The following is a 19,326-nucleotide window of genomic DNA, read 5'->3' on the forward strand; positions in this document are numbered from 1 at the left end:
TCCAAGAACTGCCACTGCAGCCACTTCTGAAAGAACTTCTTCATGTGATCATTTTATTATTTGTTCTTGGGATGTTGACATTGCTGGCATAGTCAGCATTCATTGCCCATCTCTAATTATCCTTGAAGAAGTGGTGCTGGTGAGCCTTAACCACAACTCGCTGGTACCTCATTCTAATGCTCGTTTTTTAGGTGCAAGTCAAGACAGTGAATATTAGTAGATTGAGGAGCAACTGAAAACATAGCAGCGAAGAACACCACTTGACAACCTAAAACACTGGATGGTTACTGGATTGTGATTAGGAGCAGAAATCTGTCCAAGTTTTCCCACAAACTTCAACTTCTCAACATTGCCCTGACTGAGTTCAGCTAATTTAACTGACGCTAAGGATTAAATCTTTGACTTTTCTGTTTTGCATGGGCCGAGTTCCACACCATACAGTCTATTGAAGAAGCTGATGTTAAAGCAAATTGTCAAATTAAATTGTGCCCTGGGTTCTTGTCTAAAATGGCCATGATGAGTCTTAGCAGGATGTTGATCACATATCTAAATACATTCTCCATAAAAAAAAAACTTAGCCAAGGACCCTTGTTATATTGTTTGGTGCCTTCACCTTTTGAGTAAATGCATTTTTCCTAGTTACAAGCCTGAGGGAAAAATCCAAATAAACTGAAAAGAAACAGTGATTTTAGTGGGGATATTGTCCTAGGGAGACTAAATTTGCTTATGTGTAGTTTTTGTAGCAATGCAGCACTGTGAGTGCACCTACACCACATGGACTGCAGCGGGTCAAGAAGGCAGTTCACCACCACCTTCTTGAGGGCAATTAGGGATGGGCAATAAATGCTGGCCTAGCCAGCGACACCCACATCCCACGAGTGAATTAAAACAAAATCTAGGCAATGATACCCTACAGCAAGATTGCTTTGGTGCACACCCTTGAAGCTGTGTAATGAAGCAGCACAGCACTTCAATTGCACTAACTGGCATTTGTTACTGTACATGTTTTACTTTCTACCAAGTTGGTCGTTTCTCTGGCTATGATTCTTTCTGTAAGTTGAGTTTTGTGCTGTTTTTCCTATTTGAAGCATGCTCAATGTTTAAGTAGTGTTTAGAAACACAAAGCTACCTTTGATACAGTGCTGTAACATATTTTGTTCTTGTTTCTTTTCATTTGTCTCTTTGTTTCGGAACAGTTTTATGTATTTGGTGTTAAAACAATTTACCAGAAAGTAATGCAAAAGGCTCATTTTAAAAATGTAATAAAATTCTCTCCTCCAATCCTGGGATCATCCTTGTTCAGGAGCATATGAAAATTGAAGATCCACCAAAGGTAGTGAGTTGTGGTGATACTTTGCTGGTTCCATTTATTGATATTTTGCAATGTGCAGGCAAGGAGCAAATTCACTGTTTGGTGACAGCATAAGTAGCTTATGAACAGAGTATTTTAGTAATGGTATGAGAAGAAATTGTATTTAGTGTAAAATATAGATGACATAATCTGCACAATCTTGTATACTTCATAATATGTCTCCTTGTTAAGGACCAGTTACAGTGTCATGAACCGTTTTTGATGTGTCCACCTACTGTGCTTTGTTTTCCAGCTCCTTTTGCTCATTGCACCATATTAATTCATGTTTTTACTCGTTTTCTACTTGACAGGAAGGTCCCATTAGAGGACAAACCCAAACAAGAAGGGACAGAAGTAAAGACGGTTCCTAATGAAGCCACACAAATAAATGAGAATGAAAGCAAAGCATGATCAAAAAAATACACAGAAACTGGTTTCCCTTCAGTGTCTCTTTTATTATTTTTGAACATGTTTTCCTGTTTGTAGATTTCAGCTGAGAAGGGGATCAATTGTGGCACACTTGCTTTTTGTAAAATTCCTTCATTAAGGGGTTGACCACATAATTGGAATTGGTACTTGTTGAAAAAAAAACCTGGGATACTTTAATTACAGTTATCATTTTTCACTGCGCTTAGCAAGAATTGTGATTTTTAGATAATGTGTGCGTTCTTCAGTTAGAAAGCACTGAGATACTCCTTCAGTTTTTCCCTATGTTAGTAGAGTGAATAGTTGAAACAAAAGAAAAAGTTTTCGGTACATACCTGTAGAAATGGCCACAACTGATTTTTATCTTCTTACTTTTTTCAAAGTTAAAAATTATACTGATTAAAACACAGCTTTATAAATTACAGTTGTAAGGCTAGAAATGTGATTGCTTCACCGTTCATACAAGTACATTATGTGCACAAGGCATTGCTATCTTAACCTGTTTATATTTTTTTTATTTGCAAGTTTTGATTCTGAGTTAGCTGTTGACTAAACAGAAGGTTTGTAAATTTGCATATGTGAAGTATATTTCAATTTGCAGTATTCAATTTTAAGAAATGAATATTAATTTTTGCCAACTTTTATTTTCAGTGTTTATTGGTTTAAGACTGCAAACCATAATTGTTTAACCTTTACATGTTATAATTGTGTGTAAATGTAACAGGCTTTGTATTTTTTTCTTTCAAAGCTTGTTTAAAATGACAATAGTTTAGCCTGCTTGCTTTTGTCACTATTTTTTTTGAATGGACACGTTTACGTTATCTTCCCTCGTTACTTTTTGGTTAGAATACGCATTGCTTATTTGATCTATCAGAATAAAAGATCTTAGTTATACCATATGATTGCCCTCCATATTAAGACCAGTTTTCTCCATTAAAGTCTGATATACATTTATGTTAATTGTCCCTCGCTTGTTTTCACTGCAAAATGCCTTCCATTCTTGCAGCTATGAAAGGAATTATGTAGCGTATTTCTGTTTCTGAAGCAATGTTTCAACTTTTTAGACTGCAAGCTTGTGCACTGTGAATGCGTGAATATTATAGTGTGTTTTTGTCATAGTATTTCAAAGAAATTCAGCATAGCTTGGTTGTGAAAGGTGTAGCAGGTAGTTCTGAAGATTGTGTGGGAAAATGCCATCACTGTGGTGGGGGCGGGGGGGCGGGGGAACTTTAAAAAAAATAAGGGGAGGCAAACATGTTTGGGCATGAATTCCATGTGTATTAAGTTTTATTGCCTGTAATGTTTAACAATGATGGTAAGACTGGGAGCATTCCCCATTAGCACAACCTAATGGGGCTTTACTCTTTCATGTACTTTAATTTTGTGTGCAGTCTCAGTCCAGTAATGATTGCATTGCTAATTTGTAAGTTCAAACTGTGAAATACTGGTCTTGTCATTTGCTTCAAGTGTTTGCATATATTCAACTTTAGGGATGACACTGGAGGCACCTTTTAAGTCACACACACAATAACTAAGGTTTGCCCTATGTACTGATGTGACTTGCAGCTGTATCAGAATACCCTTTGGACTCATTTACTACTATAGCATCACAGCAAAAAGAAATGGCATTTTTATTCCAATGCTGCCTTAAATCAAGCCCTACTCCTAGTGTAACTACCCAGTGACATTTAATCCCATTACTTGTTGGAATATTTGTGCTGGCATTAAAATGGGACCAAGTTTACGCAGATCATTGCAACCATGCAGTGATCTTTTAGTGAAGGGAATGAATGTTTGTTGTCTTAACTGTGCCATTTAACAGATCTTCAGTAAACAGGTGACTGAACAACATCATTAGGGCAAAGGATTTCCTCCTGTGTTGCTTGTAGTAAAATCATGAATGCGTTTATCAAAAACACATTTACCATTTTACTTCAAATAGCCAGTAGAGGAAATCCATTAGATTCCAAACCCGCGACCTCTACCACCTCGAAGGACAAGGACAGCAGACGCATGGGAACACCATCACCTGCAAGTTCCCTTCCAAGCCACACACCATCCTGACTTGGAACTGTATCGCTGTTCCTTCACTGTCGCTGGATCAAAATCCTGGAACTCCCTTCCTGACAGCACTGTAGGTGTACCTGCACCAGATGGACTGCAGCGGTTCAAAAAGGTGCCTCACTACCACTTTCTTAAGGGCAATTAGGGATGGGTAACCAAATGTTGGTCTTGCCAGCGATGCCCTGATCCCATGAAATAATTTTTTTTAAAATCCCCTTTTACAATTTTGAACTCGGTTCACATTGTAGGTACATTGGCTGAGGTTTTTAACTTCTGCACTCAGCTGTGACTTTCTTCCCTAGTCAATGGGCAGAAGATTAATGGCTATTGAGCAGGGAGGAGCAAAAGCCTAGCCCTTGTGCCTTGAATAAATAAGGAGTCAGCCTTATGACTTTCTAGTGCAAATCCCAAAGGCTGGACTTCATCTGTTATATCCTATAAAGATTAAAACCTCCAACCTCCACTGTCAGCCCTAATTAGAATACCCTGCATTTAGGGCCTTCTCTCCTGTTACAGAACTTTTTATTGAGTGAAAATTAAACCACCTTTCCACTATCACTGGTGTAAATACTGACTACTAACCGAGATTTTTGAATTTGCATTATGTCAGATACTTGTGTTCAATAAAAATTACAAAACAAGATGACTACTGCTGTGTCCATGTTTTTAGCAAACCTTTTCCTGTCTAATCAGGAAGCCAATAGTAACATCACCACTGGCACTTTGCTCGCATCAGCCAATTCAAGGATGGATCTTGAGAAATTCCTGGCCTTCCTGGTTTAGCTACTCACTGCATAAACTAACCAACTCGGAAGAGTTGAAAATAAGACAACAAATATTGAAATCTATAGGATGGAGCGTTCCCAATTTTAATTTCTCCACCACTGGCGGCTGTGCTTTCAGCTATTTGGATCCTAATTCCCTCCCTAAACTTCTTTCCTATACCTATTTTTCCTCCCTTAAGACTCTCCTTAAATCTACCTCTTTGATCAAGTTTTTTGGTCATCTGCTCCATTATCACCTCATGTGGTTTAGTTCCAAATTTTGCTCCTCTGAATCACCCTGGGAGGTTATGAAATTAAAAACACTATAGCAACACAATTGATCAGCCTAAATTTTATGCTCCAATTCTGGAATGGACTGGAATCTACAACCTTCTGACTCGAGCAGCTATCAATATTAAGTAATTCTCTTCAGCCTAGCCTGATTCCTGTGGCTTTAACCGCTTGCTAGAAGTAGCAGCTTCTGTGAGACATCAAGGACTAAATATCTATCTGTCGGTTCTCAACAAGTACTGTCTGCAAAAGTTGATGCATTTCAGCACCTCCTAAAGTTGGTGAGACAACTAGAATTTCCACTGCTTCCCTGCAAGATCTGACTTCAAATGCCCTTCATACAATGGTGAGTAGTTTTCCCATCTACAGACACGTTTAACATGATTGAAACAGAATCGCCTGTTGAAAGGAATTATTTAATTAATTAGTATTTTGCCAGTTTTTTTTTTGAAACAAAAAGACAGAGGTTAGCAAATTGGGTCGTGATATGTATTATTCGTGAAACCCCTAGAAAAGATAGGACTGAATTCAACCCCCATTGGGAGGGTTGTGCGGGGACAGGCAGGAGTGAGCATGAACCCGATCGGCGCCCCCGATCAGGTGTGCACCGCCATTTTACGTGGGCAGGCCAATTAAGGCCCACCCAGTGTGATGCGCACACGGAAGCGCTGAGCGGTCCCTGTGCAGATGGGGGTGGATTCCCTGAGAGGCCCCCTGCGCTCTTTCACGCACATTCCGCCTGTGGATGAGGTTTCATGAAAAACGTGAAGGCCGCCTGGGCTCTTTGCCTGCCCGCCAACCTTAAGGCTGGGCGGGCAGCTCATTGAATTGAATTAATTAGGTTTTAAAAGGCCTTAATAGGCCTTTGACAGTTCAGCGGGCACACAGCCGAGTCGGCTGCACGCCTGCCAAACTGAGGATCTGAATGACGCATGGTGACGTCGGGACGTCACCGCGCGTCATTTTACGCGTCAGTGAGCGGGCGCCACCCCCGCTCACCAACGGGAAAACTCTTCCCATAGAACCAACTAGAACAGTTACTGCTTGTGCATTGGCCATGTGCAAATGGTCAGTCTTAGTGCCATCTGCAATAATCTGACCTAATAACGAAAGTTCACAAACATTTTGGTGCTGCTTTTCTCCAAGCTGATTTGAAGATGCTGACCTCGTGATTTGTTCACGCCAACCCAATGCTTCTTGCGCTGAGGCGCACCTATTATAGATATTTAGATGGGACCCGTAAGCTGCGGACACTGGCTGGACATCCGCCAGGCGGCTCAGCAGGGAAACTGCTTTGAATTTCATGCCACTATGTCATCAGCAGAGACCTCTGGTAAATTGTTAAAGGGAAAGCAATACCAACCAGGAATGGGAGGACGATCGAGACATGGGCAATGTAGGAGGCAGTCAGAAGGGGGTTGTGGTGTGAACTAATAGAGGAAAAATCAGAAGGGGGGAGTATTGGAAGCAGTCAAAGGAGGGTGAATAATACAGTATCTCACAATGTGATAATATCATTTGATCCTATTTAAGCATCACATTAGTGACCATTTTCCTACATCTTACCTCCTTCCCTATGCTCGACCACTTAAAGAATGAGGAGAAAATAATGAATGCCACGTTGAGTTTAAGGCAGTAAATGGGGCTTCTGGTTATGCAAATCCTGTCAGGAGGTGTAACGCCTGTGCCTCAAATTTTAAAAAATGAATGAGATAAGTATATTTTTACATATTGCCAGTTTTATTACTTAACAATCAAGCAATTTAGTCTATCATAATTCTGGGATCCTTGCATGCTATATATTGGCAACTATATATATATATATATATATATATATATATATATAGTTGTAGAAGAAGGCTTTTTGGAAAGTGGCATCATGGCACTCAGCCAATGTAGTAAATCTCGTTGACAGGAGCACTGTTACTTCATGCTGTGTGGTGTCATTTTGAAATCTGTAGCTTAAATAGAAACTGACAGCAAGTACAGATAAAAATAAATGCTCATTAATTATAAGTGAACATCGATAACTTGGTGAAAAGAAAAGTTTTATGTTTTGTGTTTCTCATTAAAAAATAAAATACCCAGCGTTATTCAACTCAGTTGCTTTGTCATCTTACACACCTGCCTTAAATAAATTCTCACTATTAGCAACTACTTGGTTTACAGTCATGATGCAGGTTTTCAACATTGCTTTGTTTTTCCTGCTGCAATTTTCATTCATACTGTGGTTCAACTATACGGTTCAATGATATTCAAATTCAGTGACATTAGTTGATTTCTTTATTGCCAGTTTGAGCACCAATCTTTAGTTAGTCAGTACTGATACCACATAAAGTACCTTGCCTAACTGACTATCTACAACGTAAGCAAAATGCTGCTTATGCTGAAATCCGAAATAAAAGCAGAGAATGCTGGGAATACTCAGCAGGTCAGGCAGCATCTACGGAGAGAGGAAGAGAGTTAACAGTTCAGGTCAATGAATTTCACCAGAACTTCCTATTCATATTTTGTGAGCCTGAATAGGCTCAGTGGACTTTTTGATCACAAGGGCCATCACCGTTAGAATTGTTTTCTTCTGGCTTTGAAATTAGACTGTTCTAATATTAACATATGAACTCATAACATGGTTGTATGAAAACCCTTTATATTTTATGAATGGGTCAAGAATGGTGGCAGGTGGGCATGCTGCTGGCACACTTGCCAATTTTCTGGCACCATCCCACCCTCAAGCTATTTTACTGGAGACTGGGCTGGGGGTGGACTGGCTACCTGCTCAGCTAAAGGCCAATTAAGGTCATGGATCAGAAGTAGACTGGAAATTTTGTTGTGCCCTGGCAGCTGACTGGAGGAGACCTCCCAGTTGCAGACTGGGCTGTCAGCGGGTGAGCGGGCCAGTGTTCCAGATGCTCCAGACAGATTTTGAGCCCCCCCCCCACCATCCGTTGTAGTATTTTAAGGGATAGCAGCATGATATCACTAGAAGTTAAGTTTGTCATGCGATCTATTATTAGTTTCACTTTTGCTTTTGAGCACAACACATACACAGACAGCTCCCTGCTAATGTCGTCAAGCTTTCAATCCATACATATCTGTTCTCATGTGTCTAGTCTAAATAAGAGAATGCACAACATGTTTACCCAATCCCTTAGTGATTGGTGCCTTTATATCAATATAATAACACGCCTCCCACTCCGCCCCAATCCACTACCCGGCCACAGTTGAAGCCATGAGGCTGCCCTATCAAAGGGCTTCCCTTCCACAATGGTGGCCTGGCTGTTTTTGCAAAAGTTGCAGAGGGAGCGCTCTGAGATGGCAAGCAACTTTTCTCTTACCTTCAATGACTGCAGCACTTTCTATGCAGGATATGTGCAGGATTTCTTATTGGATATCTAGCTTCAAGAGTCTGCCACCATTCTTAATTGGATGGTGAACATGCCCTCTGGCTACTAATTGGCCAATCAAGACAAAATCTAGGTCAGGTTGCTGTTCCTAACACCATGTTGGGGTCAGGATCTGCATTTGACAACAACATCGGGATCCAAAATGCAAAACCCTGCCCATATATTTACGTTTTTCGGTCTTAATCACAAAGTTTTGAGTTTTTATTCTCGTATAAAAATTTTAAAATGCACAGAACCGGTCGGAAGTCGCAAATACACATTTGGGTCCAAATTTTAAATTTAGGTGGAGTTTGGGTAGCAGTGCAAGAACAAAACTCACTGGAAATGCTGCCTGGGCAATTTTGATTCCCAAGCCTCACTGAAATCCCACCTATTGGCTTCCTACTGAAAATGAGCAGGAAGCAGGTGTCAACTTGGGGAGGGCTAACAAGGCAAGGGATTACACTATGAATGGTAGGACCCTGGAAAGCTCTGAAGATTAGAGGGACCTTGGTGTGCATATCCACAGATCCCTGAAGGTAGCAGGGCAGGTAGATAAGGTGGTTAAGAAGGCATATGGAGTACTTGCTTTTATTAGCCAAGATGTAGAATACAAGAGCAGGGAGGCTATGCTAGAATTGTATAAAACGGTGGTTAGGTCACAACTGGAGTACTGCGTACAGTTCTGGTCACCCCATTATAGGAAGGATGTGATTGCATTGGAGAGGGTGCAGAGGAGATTTATCAGGATGCTGCCTGGGCTGGAGGGTCTGAGCTATGAGGAAAAATTGGATAGGCTGTGGTTGTTTTCCTTGGAGCAGCAAAGGTTGAGAGGGGACCTGATAGAGGTGTTTAAGATAGGATGGATAGGAAGGCACTTTTTCCATTAGTAGAGGGATCAGTAATCAGGGGGCATAGATTTAAGGTAAGAGGGGAGCTGAGGAGAATTCTTTTCATCTGGAGTTGAAAAATTTTAATTGATAGCTTGGTCATAGAAATCATTGTCTCTTCCCCACCAGGTAAAGACAGTGGGAGAAAGGGCCGGATATGGAAGGGGGTCAAACAGCTAGGTTTTTTGGTTTTGCTTCACTGGGGCCAGGAGAAGTAGGAATCTTTCTCCAGTCCCCTCAAGAAATGCTTAGTCCTCCTCTGCTGTGGGATCTTCTGCCAAAATCAACTTCAATCTCACCCCCGCCCCAATTGAGAGATGAACAGCAAAGTCTGGAACTCACTGCCTGAAAGGGTGATTGAGTCAGAAACTCTCGCAACATTTAATAAGTATTTAGATATTCACTTGCATTGTCACAGCCTTCAGGGCTATGGGCCAAGTGCTGGAAAATGGGACTAACGTAGTCAGATCTTTGTTGACTGGCACGGACATGATGGGCTGAATGGCCTCCTGTGCTGTAAACGTCTCAGCCGATGAGCTATGGTGTTCATCTCTCAATTGGGGGATGAGGGAGGGGTTGAGATTGGAGTTAATATTGGCAGAACCTCTCACAGCAGAGGAGGACTACATTTTTCTTGAGGGGAATGGAGAAAGATTCCTACTCCTGGCCCCAGCGAAGCAAAACGAAAAAACCTAGCTGTGTTTGGCCCCCTACCATCTCTGGCCCCTTTTCCCACAGTCTTCACCTGGTGGGAAAGAGACAATGATTACCGTGACCAAGCTTACATATCAAATCATAGCTATGATTTTAATTGAATATATAAAGAAGGACCCCTTCAGCTTTGGGATGCCTTTGCTACTTGCTCAGTATTGCAGGTTAAAACTAAGAACAGTGAGTTCTTGGCAATTTTCTGACGGGTAAGTAACCTGGGCAATTTTAACTGCCCAGCTGTGTGGCTTGCACTGGCCAGCTAGTGTATAAAATCACTCTATTTTAACATTTCCTGCCGTGGTATCTTTCACTCCTCCTTCCCCACTCCCGAAAGAGGGATGACTCCCCAAATTGAACCTCTGGGCAACAATGTCTTTTTCTTCCTGCTTTTTTGCAATTGGAACTAGACAGGCAAGATTTCAATGAACCTGCGAGTTAAAACAGCCCAGGCAGCACATTGTGTTTTCTTTTTCTTTTACGTTGAGTTCAAACTTGTAGGGGTACGTGTGAATACAATTCAATGTCAATTCTTGGAACTTGTGAAAGGTCAGATCATGCACACAATACATGTGGTGAAGATTTGCTGCAGGGTTTAGATATAAGGGGCAATCGTTACAAGATGTAGGAACTAAGTATTAAATCCCTGCCAAAAATAAAGGTGGATATTTAATCTTCACCCTAGGGGGGAGTGAAATTATTAGTAGTGAAAGCATAATGGTACAGTATGATGAAGTTTCTTAGTCAGCAATTGTAACAAAGACATAGGGCAGAATCTTCTGGCTGGCATGCGGGTGGCAGAGTCAGCGTGTCACCCGATGGGAAGTGCTATGCGCTTCCTGTGTGGGGCACACACACACACACACACACACACACACTCCCCAACTGCCAGAGTGCGCTCCTTCGCAAAGTGCTGCCTCAGGGAGATCGCTGAAAGGCAGCGAAACTTTAAAATAGGAAAATGAAAAAATCATTAGCATGTCCTCCCTCATGTGAGCATGTCACACGAGATGGGACATGTTAATGAAATACACAAAAACTTTATAAAAATGTTTTAATTCCGATATCAAACCTCATCCCGCCATTGGAAAAAAAAATCACTTACCCGCCTGCCCGTTGGGTCCATGCGCCAACCCGAAGTTCGCACAAGCCCCTCAAAATCCTGGTCGATTGGAGAGTTAATGGCCTCAACAAGGCCTTTCATTAATGGCGGGTGCGTGTTGCGCTGCATAGTGTGCCTGCCGAACGAAATATCGCGATGCTGTGCGCTGACGTCAGGACGCTCGCGCGACATTTTAAGCGCTGGCGTGCGGACTCCACCACCCGCATGCCAGCCAGAAGATTCTGCCCCATGTCTTTGTTACAATTGCTGACTAAGAAACTTCATCAAACTGTACCATTATGCTTTCACTGCTAATAATTTCACTCCCCCCTAGGGTGAAGATTAAATATCCACTTTTATTTTTGGCAGGGATTTAATACTTAGTTCCTACATCTTGTAATGATTGCCCCTTACATCTAAACCCTGCAGCAAATCTTCACCACGTGTATTGTGTGCATGATCTGACCTTTCACAAGTTCCAAGAATTGACATTGAATTGTATTCACACGTACCCCTACAAGTTGGAACTCAACGTGAAAGAAAAAGAAAACACAATGTGCTGCCTGGGCTGTTTTAACTCCCAGGTTCATTGAAATCCTGCCTGTCTAGTTTCAGTTGCAAAAAAGCAGGAAGAAAAAGACATTGTTGCCCAGAGGTTCAATTTGGGGAGTCATCCCTCTTTCGGGTGTGGAGAAGGAGGAGTGAAAGATACCACGGCAGGAAATGTTAAAATAGAGTGTTTTTATACACTAGCTGGCCAGTGCAAGCCACACAGCTGGGCAGTTAAAATTGCCCAGGTTACTTATCCGTCAGAAAATTGCCAAGAACTCACCGTTATTAGTTAAAATGGCGGCGGCGATCGGCTGCCTGCCCGCCCGCTGCCAAGTCGGTCAGGCCTGCCCGCCCATCAAGGGCAAAATTCTGCCCACAATGTGCAAGAAATGAGTCCAATTATGTGCCTATGGAGTGAATTTTAGCTCCTATTAGCTGAGGTGGGTTGGTTGGTCAAAAATGCATCTGCATCCAGAACCTGGCCCCAACTTTCAGGGTTGACTCGGGTGTGTGTGTGTGGTTGGTTGTGCCTAACCTCCTCTGGAGAGGTGGGTTAGCAATTTAGATTAGCTAATGGATCAGTTCAAGGGTAATAAAGGGGATGGTAGGAAAGTGGAGCTAGGGCCTCCGTCCAATCAGTCATGATATTATCGAATGTCTCAAAAGACCAAATGGCCTACTCCTGCTCCTATTTCTTATCAATTCAGTGATATTTTAACCTGCATTCAAATTTAATGGCACCTGCATAGGTTACCCAGGCTTTCTGAAACTCACCTTTGAGACCAAGACACAAATACAATTCATGGAGCTTATTAAAAGTCAAGTAAATGAAAAGACTCATCAAACCACCACTGGGTGAGCAGTTGTTGAGAGCACTTGTGGTAAAAGGTTATTTCTTTGGACGTATTGGGTGGAACCACGGCTGCCTTATATTGGACTTCGAATGAGGAGCAAGATGACCATCAGCAGTGGCAGATCATCTGACCAACTGCTGTAGACCAACACGCAGGTGGTCAGCACAGAGGCAAGAGCAGAGGACTTGACCTTGCAGGAAGTGCTATCTGTGTAAGAGTGTACAGACAGATGATTAGCTTCCTCAACCCCCTCAATAAAGGCTGAGGTTGCTGAGTCAGGTGCTGCCTGATATCTGTAGCTCCCTAGAAGAAAACCCACTACCTGGCAGCTGTGAAAGTGAGCACTGCTGTCAACAATTTTTGTTGCCAGATCCTTCCAGGGCTCTTTTGGAGACATGACCAGAATCTCCCAGGCAGCTAGCTGCACATAAACAGTGGGCTGTTTGCCTGACACAGATGATGTTACCTTCACCAGCGATGATACTAGTCAGAATGAGAAGGCACTCTAGTATTATTTCTCTGATTGACATCCCACAGGCACAGGGCATCCTCGACTGCACACTCACGGCAATCAGCGCAACACTAGATCAACCTGGTGAAACTGTGCCCATTCCATTTAATGTGCAACTGGTGCATAACCACAGGAGAAGTTTTCTGCAGGTGTGCTCCAGATTCCCATGGAGATGCTATTTCATCCTGGTCCAAGCTCTCTGACTCCTTTCAATCTGCAAAGAGGCTTCAGGGATGGCAGTCTGGAGATAAAGGATGCACCCATCAAACTTAGCTGTGGGAAATCCAACAAATGAAACCCAAGAGCAGTGCAATGAAAGCCACATGACCACCAGATGTGCGCTTGAGCAAGTGATCAACATGCTCAAGATATAGTGCAGGTGCCTGGACAAGGCAGGAGGTGTCCTGCAGCTCTCACCAGTCAGGGTCTCCAGAATATTTGTCATTTACTGTGCTATGCTCAACATGACACAGCAACGAGGAATGGATCTTTAGGCGGAACAAGACTTGATGCACACATCATTTGCGAACAAAGCTAAGAAGAAAGATAGCAACTCCAATGTAGCACCAGCCATGCTGATGATGCCAGGGATTTCCTTAAAGCTGAAACATTCAGTTAAATACTACTACTAGACCCATGGAATGATCCAATGGCCACTCTTGCTCCCGCCCCCTCCCCTGAATTCTATGGGAAAATACTGTGAAGTAATAAATGTTGTACAATTCCACAAAACTATAGAAATGTAATAAAATAATATTTCTCATACACCCATATGCTTACCCTTCCGCGACTGGAAAGGTTTAATCTTCCTACATCTTCGACATGAAGCAACTCCTGTGGATTCAGGAGAGGTTGAGGGAGGCTGCTCGGGTCCCACTGTGACTGCCGAAATGCTCTTGGCTCACAAGTTGTCGGAGCCCATGATGGTCCCAATGAAGACTGCTCCACCTGCACCTATGAGGGACTGTAATGTTCACCTCATGGTTGCAGTGAATTGGGTGAGAATAACGACTGTTATAGGCATCAAACTGTGTAAGGATCCGGGTGAGTGAAGGGCGGCTGGATGGATGGGTATGTGCATAGAAAGAGAGTATTGGAGCTGGTTTCAGTTTAAGTGGTTGGGAGAAATGCTGTGACAACGTAGGCTCAACAAGGCAGAGGGGATGCAATTGATGTGTACAGCAGGGTGCAGGTGAATATGAAACTGTACTCATCTTTACTGAACAAAAACAGAATTACCTGGAAAAACTCAGCGGGTCTGGCAGCATCGGCGGAGAAGAAAAGAGTTGACGTTTCGAGTCCTCATGACCCTTCAACAGATCTGTTCTGTTGAAGGGTCATGAGGACTCGAGACGTCAACTCTTTTCTTCTCCGCTGATGCTGCCAGATCTGCTGAGTTTTTCCAGGTAATTCTGTTTTTGTTTTGGATTTCCAGCATCTGCAGTTTTTTGTTTTTATCTCATCTTTACTGACCTGATTAAGCCATTGAAGCACTTGCTGCACTAACTCCACGAGCATAACACTTGTTTTGCTCCTACCACACCTTCTTGGCTGCAGCAGTAATCTTTTTCCTCCCTGGCTGTATAACCTCCTTTTAGCTAAACAACCCTTTGAGATAAAAGCAAAAAACTGCGGATGCAGGAAATCCAAAACAAAAACAAAAATACCTGGAAAAACTCAGCAGGTCTGACAGCATCTGCGGAGAGGAACACAGTTAACATTTCGAGTTTGTATGACTCTTCAACAGGACTAAGGAAAAATAGAAAAGGGGTGAAATATAAGCTGGTTTAAGGGGGGGTGGGACAAGTAGAGCTGGATAGAGGGCCAGTGATAGGTGGAGATTGCCAAAAGATGTCATAGACAAAAGGGCAAAGAGGTGTTGAAGCTGGTGATATTATCTAAGGAATGTGATAATAAAGGTACAGATAGCCCTAGTGGGGGTGGGGTGGGGGGAAGGGATTGAAATAGGCTAAAAGGGAGAGATAAAACAATGGATGGAAATACATTTAAAAATAATGGAAATAGGTGGGAAAAGAAAAATCTATATAAATTATTGGAAAAAAGGGGGATCGGAAAGGGGGTGGGGATGGAGGAGAGAGTTCACGATCTAAAATTGTTGAACTCAATATTCAGTCCGGAAGGCTGTAAAGTGCCTAGTCGGAAGATGAGGTGCTGTTCCTCCAGTTTGCGTTGAGCTTCCCTGGAACAATGCAGCAGGCCAAGGACGGACATGTGGGCATGAGAGCAGGGTGGAGTGTTGAAATGGCAAGCGACAGGGAGGTCTGGGTAATGCTTGCGGATAGACCGAACGTGTTCCCCAAAGCGGTCACCCAGTCTGCGTTTGGTCTCTCCAATGTAGAGGAAACCGCATTGGGAGCAGCGAATGCAGTAGACCAAATTGAGGGAAGTGAAGTGAAATGCTGCTTCACTTGAAAGGAGTGTTTGGGCCCTTGGACGGTGAGGAGGGGAGGAGGAAAGGGACAGGTGTTGCACCTTCTGCGGTTGCATGGGAAGGGGGTTGAGCTGCAGGGGGTGATGGAGGAGTGGACCAGGGTGTCCCGGAGGGAATGATCCCTGCAGAGTGCCGCCAGGGGCGGGTGAAGGGAAGATGTGTTTGGTGGTGGCATCATGCTGGAGTTGGCAGAAATGGCGGAGGATGATCCTTTGAATGAGGAGGCTGGTGGGGTGATAAGTGAGGACAAGGGGGACACTACCATGATTCTGGGAGGGAGAGGAAGGTGTGAGGGCGGATGCGTGTGAGATATGTCCGGACACGGTTGAGGGCCCTGTCAACCACCGTGGGTGGAAAACCTCGGTTAAGGAAGAAGGAAGACATGTCAAAGGAACTGTTTTTGAAAGTGGTATCATCAGAACAGATGCGACGGAGGTGAAGAAATTGAGAGAACGGGATGGACTCTTTATAGGAAGCGGGGTGTGAGGAGCTGTAGTCGAGGTAGCTGTGGGAGTCGGTAGGCTTGTAATGAATATTGGTGGACAGTCTATCACCAAAAATTGAGACAGAGGTCAAGGAAGGGAAGGGAAGTGTCAGAGATGGACCATGTGAAAATGATGGAGGGGTGGAAATTGGAAGCAAAATTAATAAATTTTTCCAGGTCCAGACGAGAGCATGAAGCAGCGCTGAAGTAATCATCGATGTACCGGAGAAAGAGTTGTGGGAGGGGGCCGGAGAAGGACTGGAGCAGGGAATGTTCCACATACCCCATAAAGAGACAGGCATAACTGGAGCCCATGCGGGTACCCATAGCCACACCTTTTATTTGGAGGAAGTGAGACGAGATTAAGGAGAAATTGTTCAGTGTGAGAACAAGTTCAGCCAGACGGAGGAGAGTAGTGGTGGATGGGGATTGTTGGGGCCTCTGTTCGAGGAAGAAGCGGAGAGCCATCAGACCATCCCGGTGGGTGATGGAAGTGTAGAGGGATTGGACGTCCATGGTGAAGAGGAGGCGGTTAGTGCCAGGGAACTGGAAATTGTTGATATGATGTAGGGTGTCAGAGGAATCATGGATGTAGGTGGGAAGAGACTGGTGAAGGGGCGAGAGAATGGAGTCAAGATAGCAAGAAATGAGTTCCGTGGGGCAGGAACAGGCTGACACGATCGGTCTGCCGGGACAGTCCTGTTTGTGGATTTTGGGTAGGAGGTCGAAGCGGGCCATCCGAGGTTGGGCGACTATCAGGTTGGAAGCTGTAGAAGGAAGATCTCCTGAGGAGATGAGGTCAGTAACAATCCTGGAAACAATGGCTCGATGTTCAGTGGTGGGGTCAAGGTCCAGGGGGAGGTAGGAGGAAATGTCTGCGAGTTGACGCTCAGCCTCTACGAGGTAGAGGTCAGTGCGCCAGACAATAACAGCACCACCCCTTGAGATATCTGAACTCATCTGATTCTGGCCTTTTATGCTTCCCCAGTTGTAACCACTCGGCCACTGGTGGCCATGCCTTCAGCTGCCAAGGCCCTATGCTCTGGAATTCCCTCCCAGGCCCTCTCAGCAACTCTGCCTCTCTTTCCTCTAAGTAGCTCCTTACAACCTATCTCTTTGATCAATTTTTTTGATCTTTGCCCCTAATAGTTCCTACTGTGGCTGGTATCAAATGTTATTTGATATCATACCTGATAACCACCTTGGGACTGTTTACTGCTTTAAAGAACTGTATAAATGCCAGTTGTTGTTGGAAGTTTATGACATAGGCACGATGGGCCGATTGGCCTCATTCTGTGCCCTAAATCATCTCTGTTTCTATGAGCATCTGGCTCCGACTCATCTCTTCCCCAGGGTGGCATTGTTAAGGAGGTGTACAGCCTTGGAGCGTTCAGAGTCCACCTTCAATTGCGGTCTCTCTCAGTACTTCCTAAACATTCCTAATTCCATTTTTGGATTGTCCCTTTAAATATTCCGTTGTGGTTTCATCATGTGGGTCCCTGGAGCACCCACTGCCGTGTTAACTACACTAACTTCAGAAGCAATATACTGAGGTGGCCGCGTTAATGCTAAAGACAGAAATATTGCAATTACTTTGATTTCTCATGTGATATTGGACCAGGCCACTCCAAAAAAGAACCAAGGCTGATGGTGTCTATTTTCTAACCTGGCACTGAAAGCTCAATTAGAATATTTCACTTTCTTCTTGAGAACTGTTATCTCTGAGACAGCTGAATTGAGGAGTGCAATACGAGTACCCAGGGGATGAAGAACCATCAAACCTGACAGTGATCTAAATTAGCTGAATGCAATATTAATGTGAAGTAGGACTCTCAGTAAAACTAAGTTAGACTACTATAGTTACATATCAAAGGTACATCCATTTACAGTGTCAAAACATCAGGCTATCAGAACAGTCTTAACGAAGCCATGGAATTAGTTAATGCTGATTTTGGGACAGACCGCCTGTTGCCTGTATGTTTGTGATAATCTCTAGGGGACACTTGGAAGTGGCCCATCTTCACTCAATACCACAACGCCTGCTCCAAATAGTACATTAAATCCGCATGAAAATCCAACTGCTCGTCTTTACTATGTCAGCTATTTGGTCCAGAGCTCTTTTGAAAACTGTTTACTTCCCCTCTGAAGATCAGCTGATCACACAGCCCATGTCATCAGCAAATTACTTGGAATTCTCTCCTCTAATTCAATTCTCCAAGGTGTGGCTTAAAAACAAATTAAAATACAATTAAATTGTATCTGAAATAAGACAACCACAGATTGTATTCTTTGTCTAATTGTGAATTAACTTAATGTCCCTTTTTTTACCTGCTCGGATCCCCTCCTTTAGTTCATTGCTGCATATGTAGAGAAATAATATTAGCTAATCATTTGTTTGGTTGTGTTCTATTATGATTTTCTTTTAAGGCTAGGGACCATGTGCCTTAGGTCAGAGATATTGGGTTAGCCCATATTTCAGACAACACTGGTAGCCACCTAAAATAGGTATTAGGTCCTTTATGAATGGCATTTGCTGATGCCACAACTGCAGAGGCACACTCCCCCCACATACCCAATTTCAGGCCATCTTTGGGCCTCCTTTCCGTGCCTGCACTGATGCCACATAGCTAGCCTTATGCCCAAACTGAATGTCAATAAATTGCCACTCCACCTTCTCTAGAATTGTGAGTAAAAGTTCAAGTCCTGATAAATGCTCCCTCAGTCTTGGGGCTGGATTTTAGTAACCCCTTGCCAGGTTTTTTTTTCAGCGGAGGGTGTGGGGGGCAGTGGGGCAAGTAAAATATGATGGGCCGGTAGCCCTGGTCCCCATAATATGTGGGTTGGTTAATGTGCCCACTAGCCTTTAGGCCTATTGAGGTCCTTAAGTGGTCAATTAATGGCAACTTAAACACCTCAATCCGCCTCCACTGCTATGAGTGGACAATGGAAGGCAGACCAGAGTGGGAAGGCCATTTTTTTCACCTTCGTGGGGCCCCGTTGTAGTCCCAAGAGCGCCTGAAGAGATTAGTGGCCACTTCTGGGACTTCAAGCTTGGGTGACAGCCCTCAAGGGTGGGACTTCCTGTTCCTCGGGCAGAAATCCCACTCTCTGCTAAGGCTGCTTGCAGTGCATTATCACTTTTTTCAAGGTCGGTTGGCTAGTGACGGACTTTTCTTCTGGCAAGCCATAAGCACCCCTCCCCCGTAAAATTCAGCCCCTGAGTCTGTCTTATCTCTGTCTAGCTTACACACTCTCTCTTCCTCTCACCTGTTATGAAGATGTGAAAATATTAGGAAGAGTGAGGCTTGGGGCATGAGCTTCCAAAGGCAGAGACTGGTACCACTAATAAAAGCAGGAAACGACTTGATAATACTTGGGACAAAAATGTCATCTGGAATTACTTTATTTACATCTTATTATCCCTATATGAGCTCAAAAAGCAGAAAACCAAGAAAGAGAATAATGAGATCCATCTGAGCCATGCGTACTTCCAT

At 43.5% G+C, this 19,326-nt stretch overlaps 1 protein-coding gene and 1 long non-coding RNA gene across 9 annotated transcripts in view; one reads left to right on the forward strand and one right to left on the reverse strand.

Moving 5' to 3' along the window:
* Positions 1 to 4,482, forward strand: part of LOC144669582 (neural cell adhesion molecule 1-like) — a 485,847-nt gene extending 481,365 nt beyond the window's left edge. For all 8 annotated transcript variants that reach the window (XM_078532174.1, XM_078532088.1, XM_078532100.1 and 5 more), the window contains one exon: positions 1,663 to 4,482. In XM_078532174.1, the coding sequence (XP_078388300.1) occupies positions 1,663 to 1,762 (100 nt within the window). In that variant the 3' untranslated portion in view covers positions 1,763 to 4,482. The remainder of the gene's footprint in view (positions 1 to 1,662) is intronic.
* The window catches only part of LOC144669653 (uncharacterized), a 48,670-nt gene that overhangs the window by 9,931 nt on the left and 19,413 nt on the right, over positions 1 to 19,326 (reverse strand). The gene's annotated exons all lie outside the window — the stretch shown is intronic.

Source organism: Cetorhinus maximus, chromosome 2 (assembly GCF_964194155.1).
Source record: "Cetorhinus maximus chromosome 2, sCetMax3.hap1.1, whole genome shotgun sequence".
In the NCBI taxonomy this organism is placed as follows: domain Eukaryota; kingdom Metazoa; phylum Chordata; class Chondrichthyes; order Lamniformes; family Cetorhinidae; genus Cetorhinus; species Cetorhinus maximus.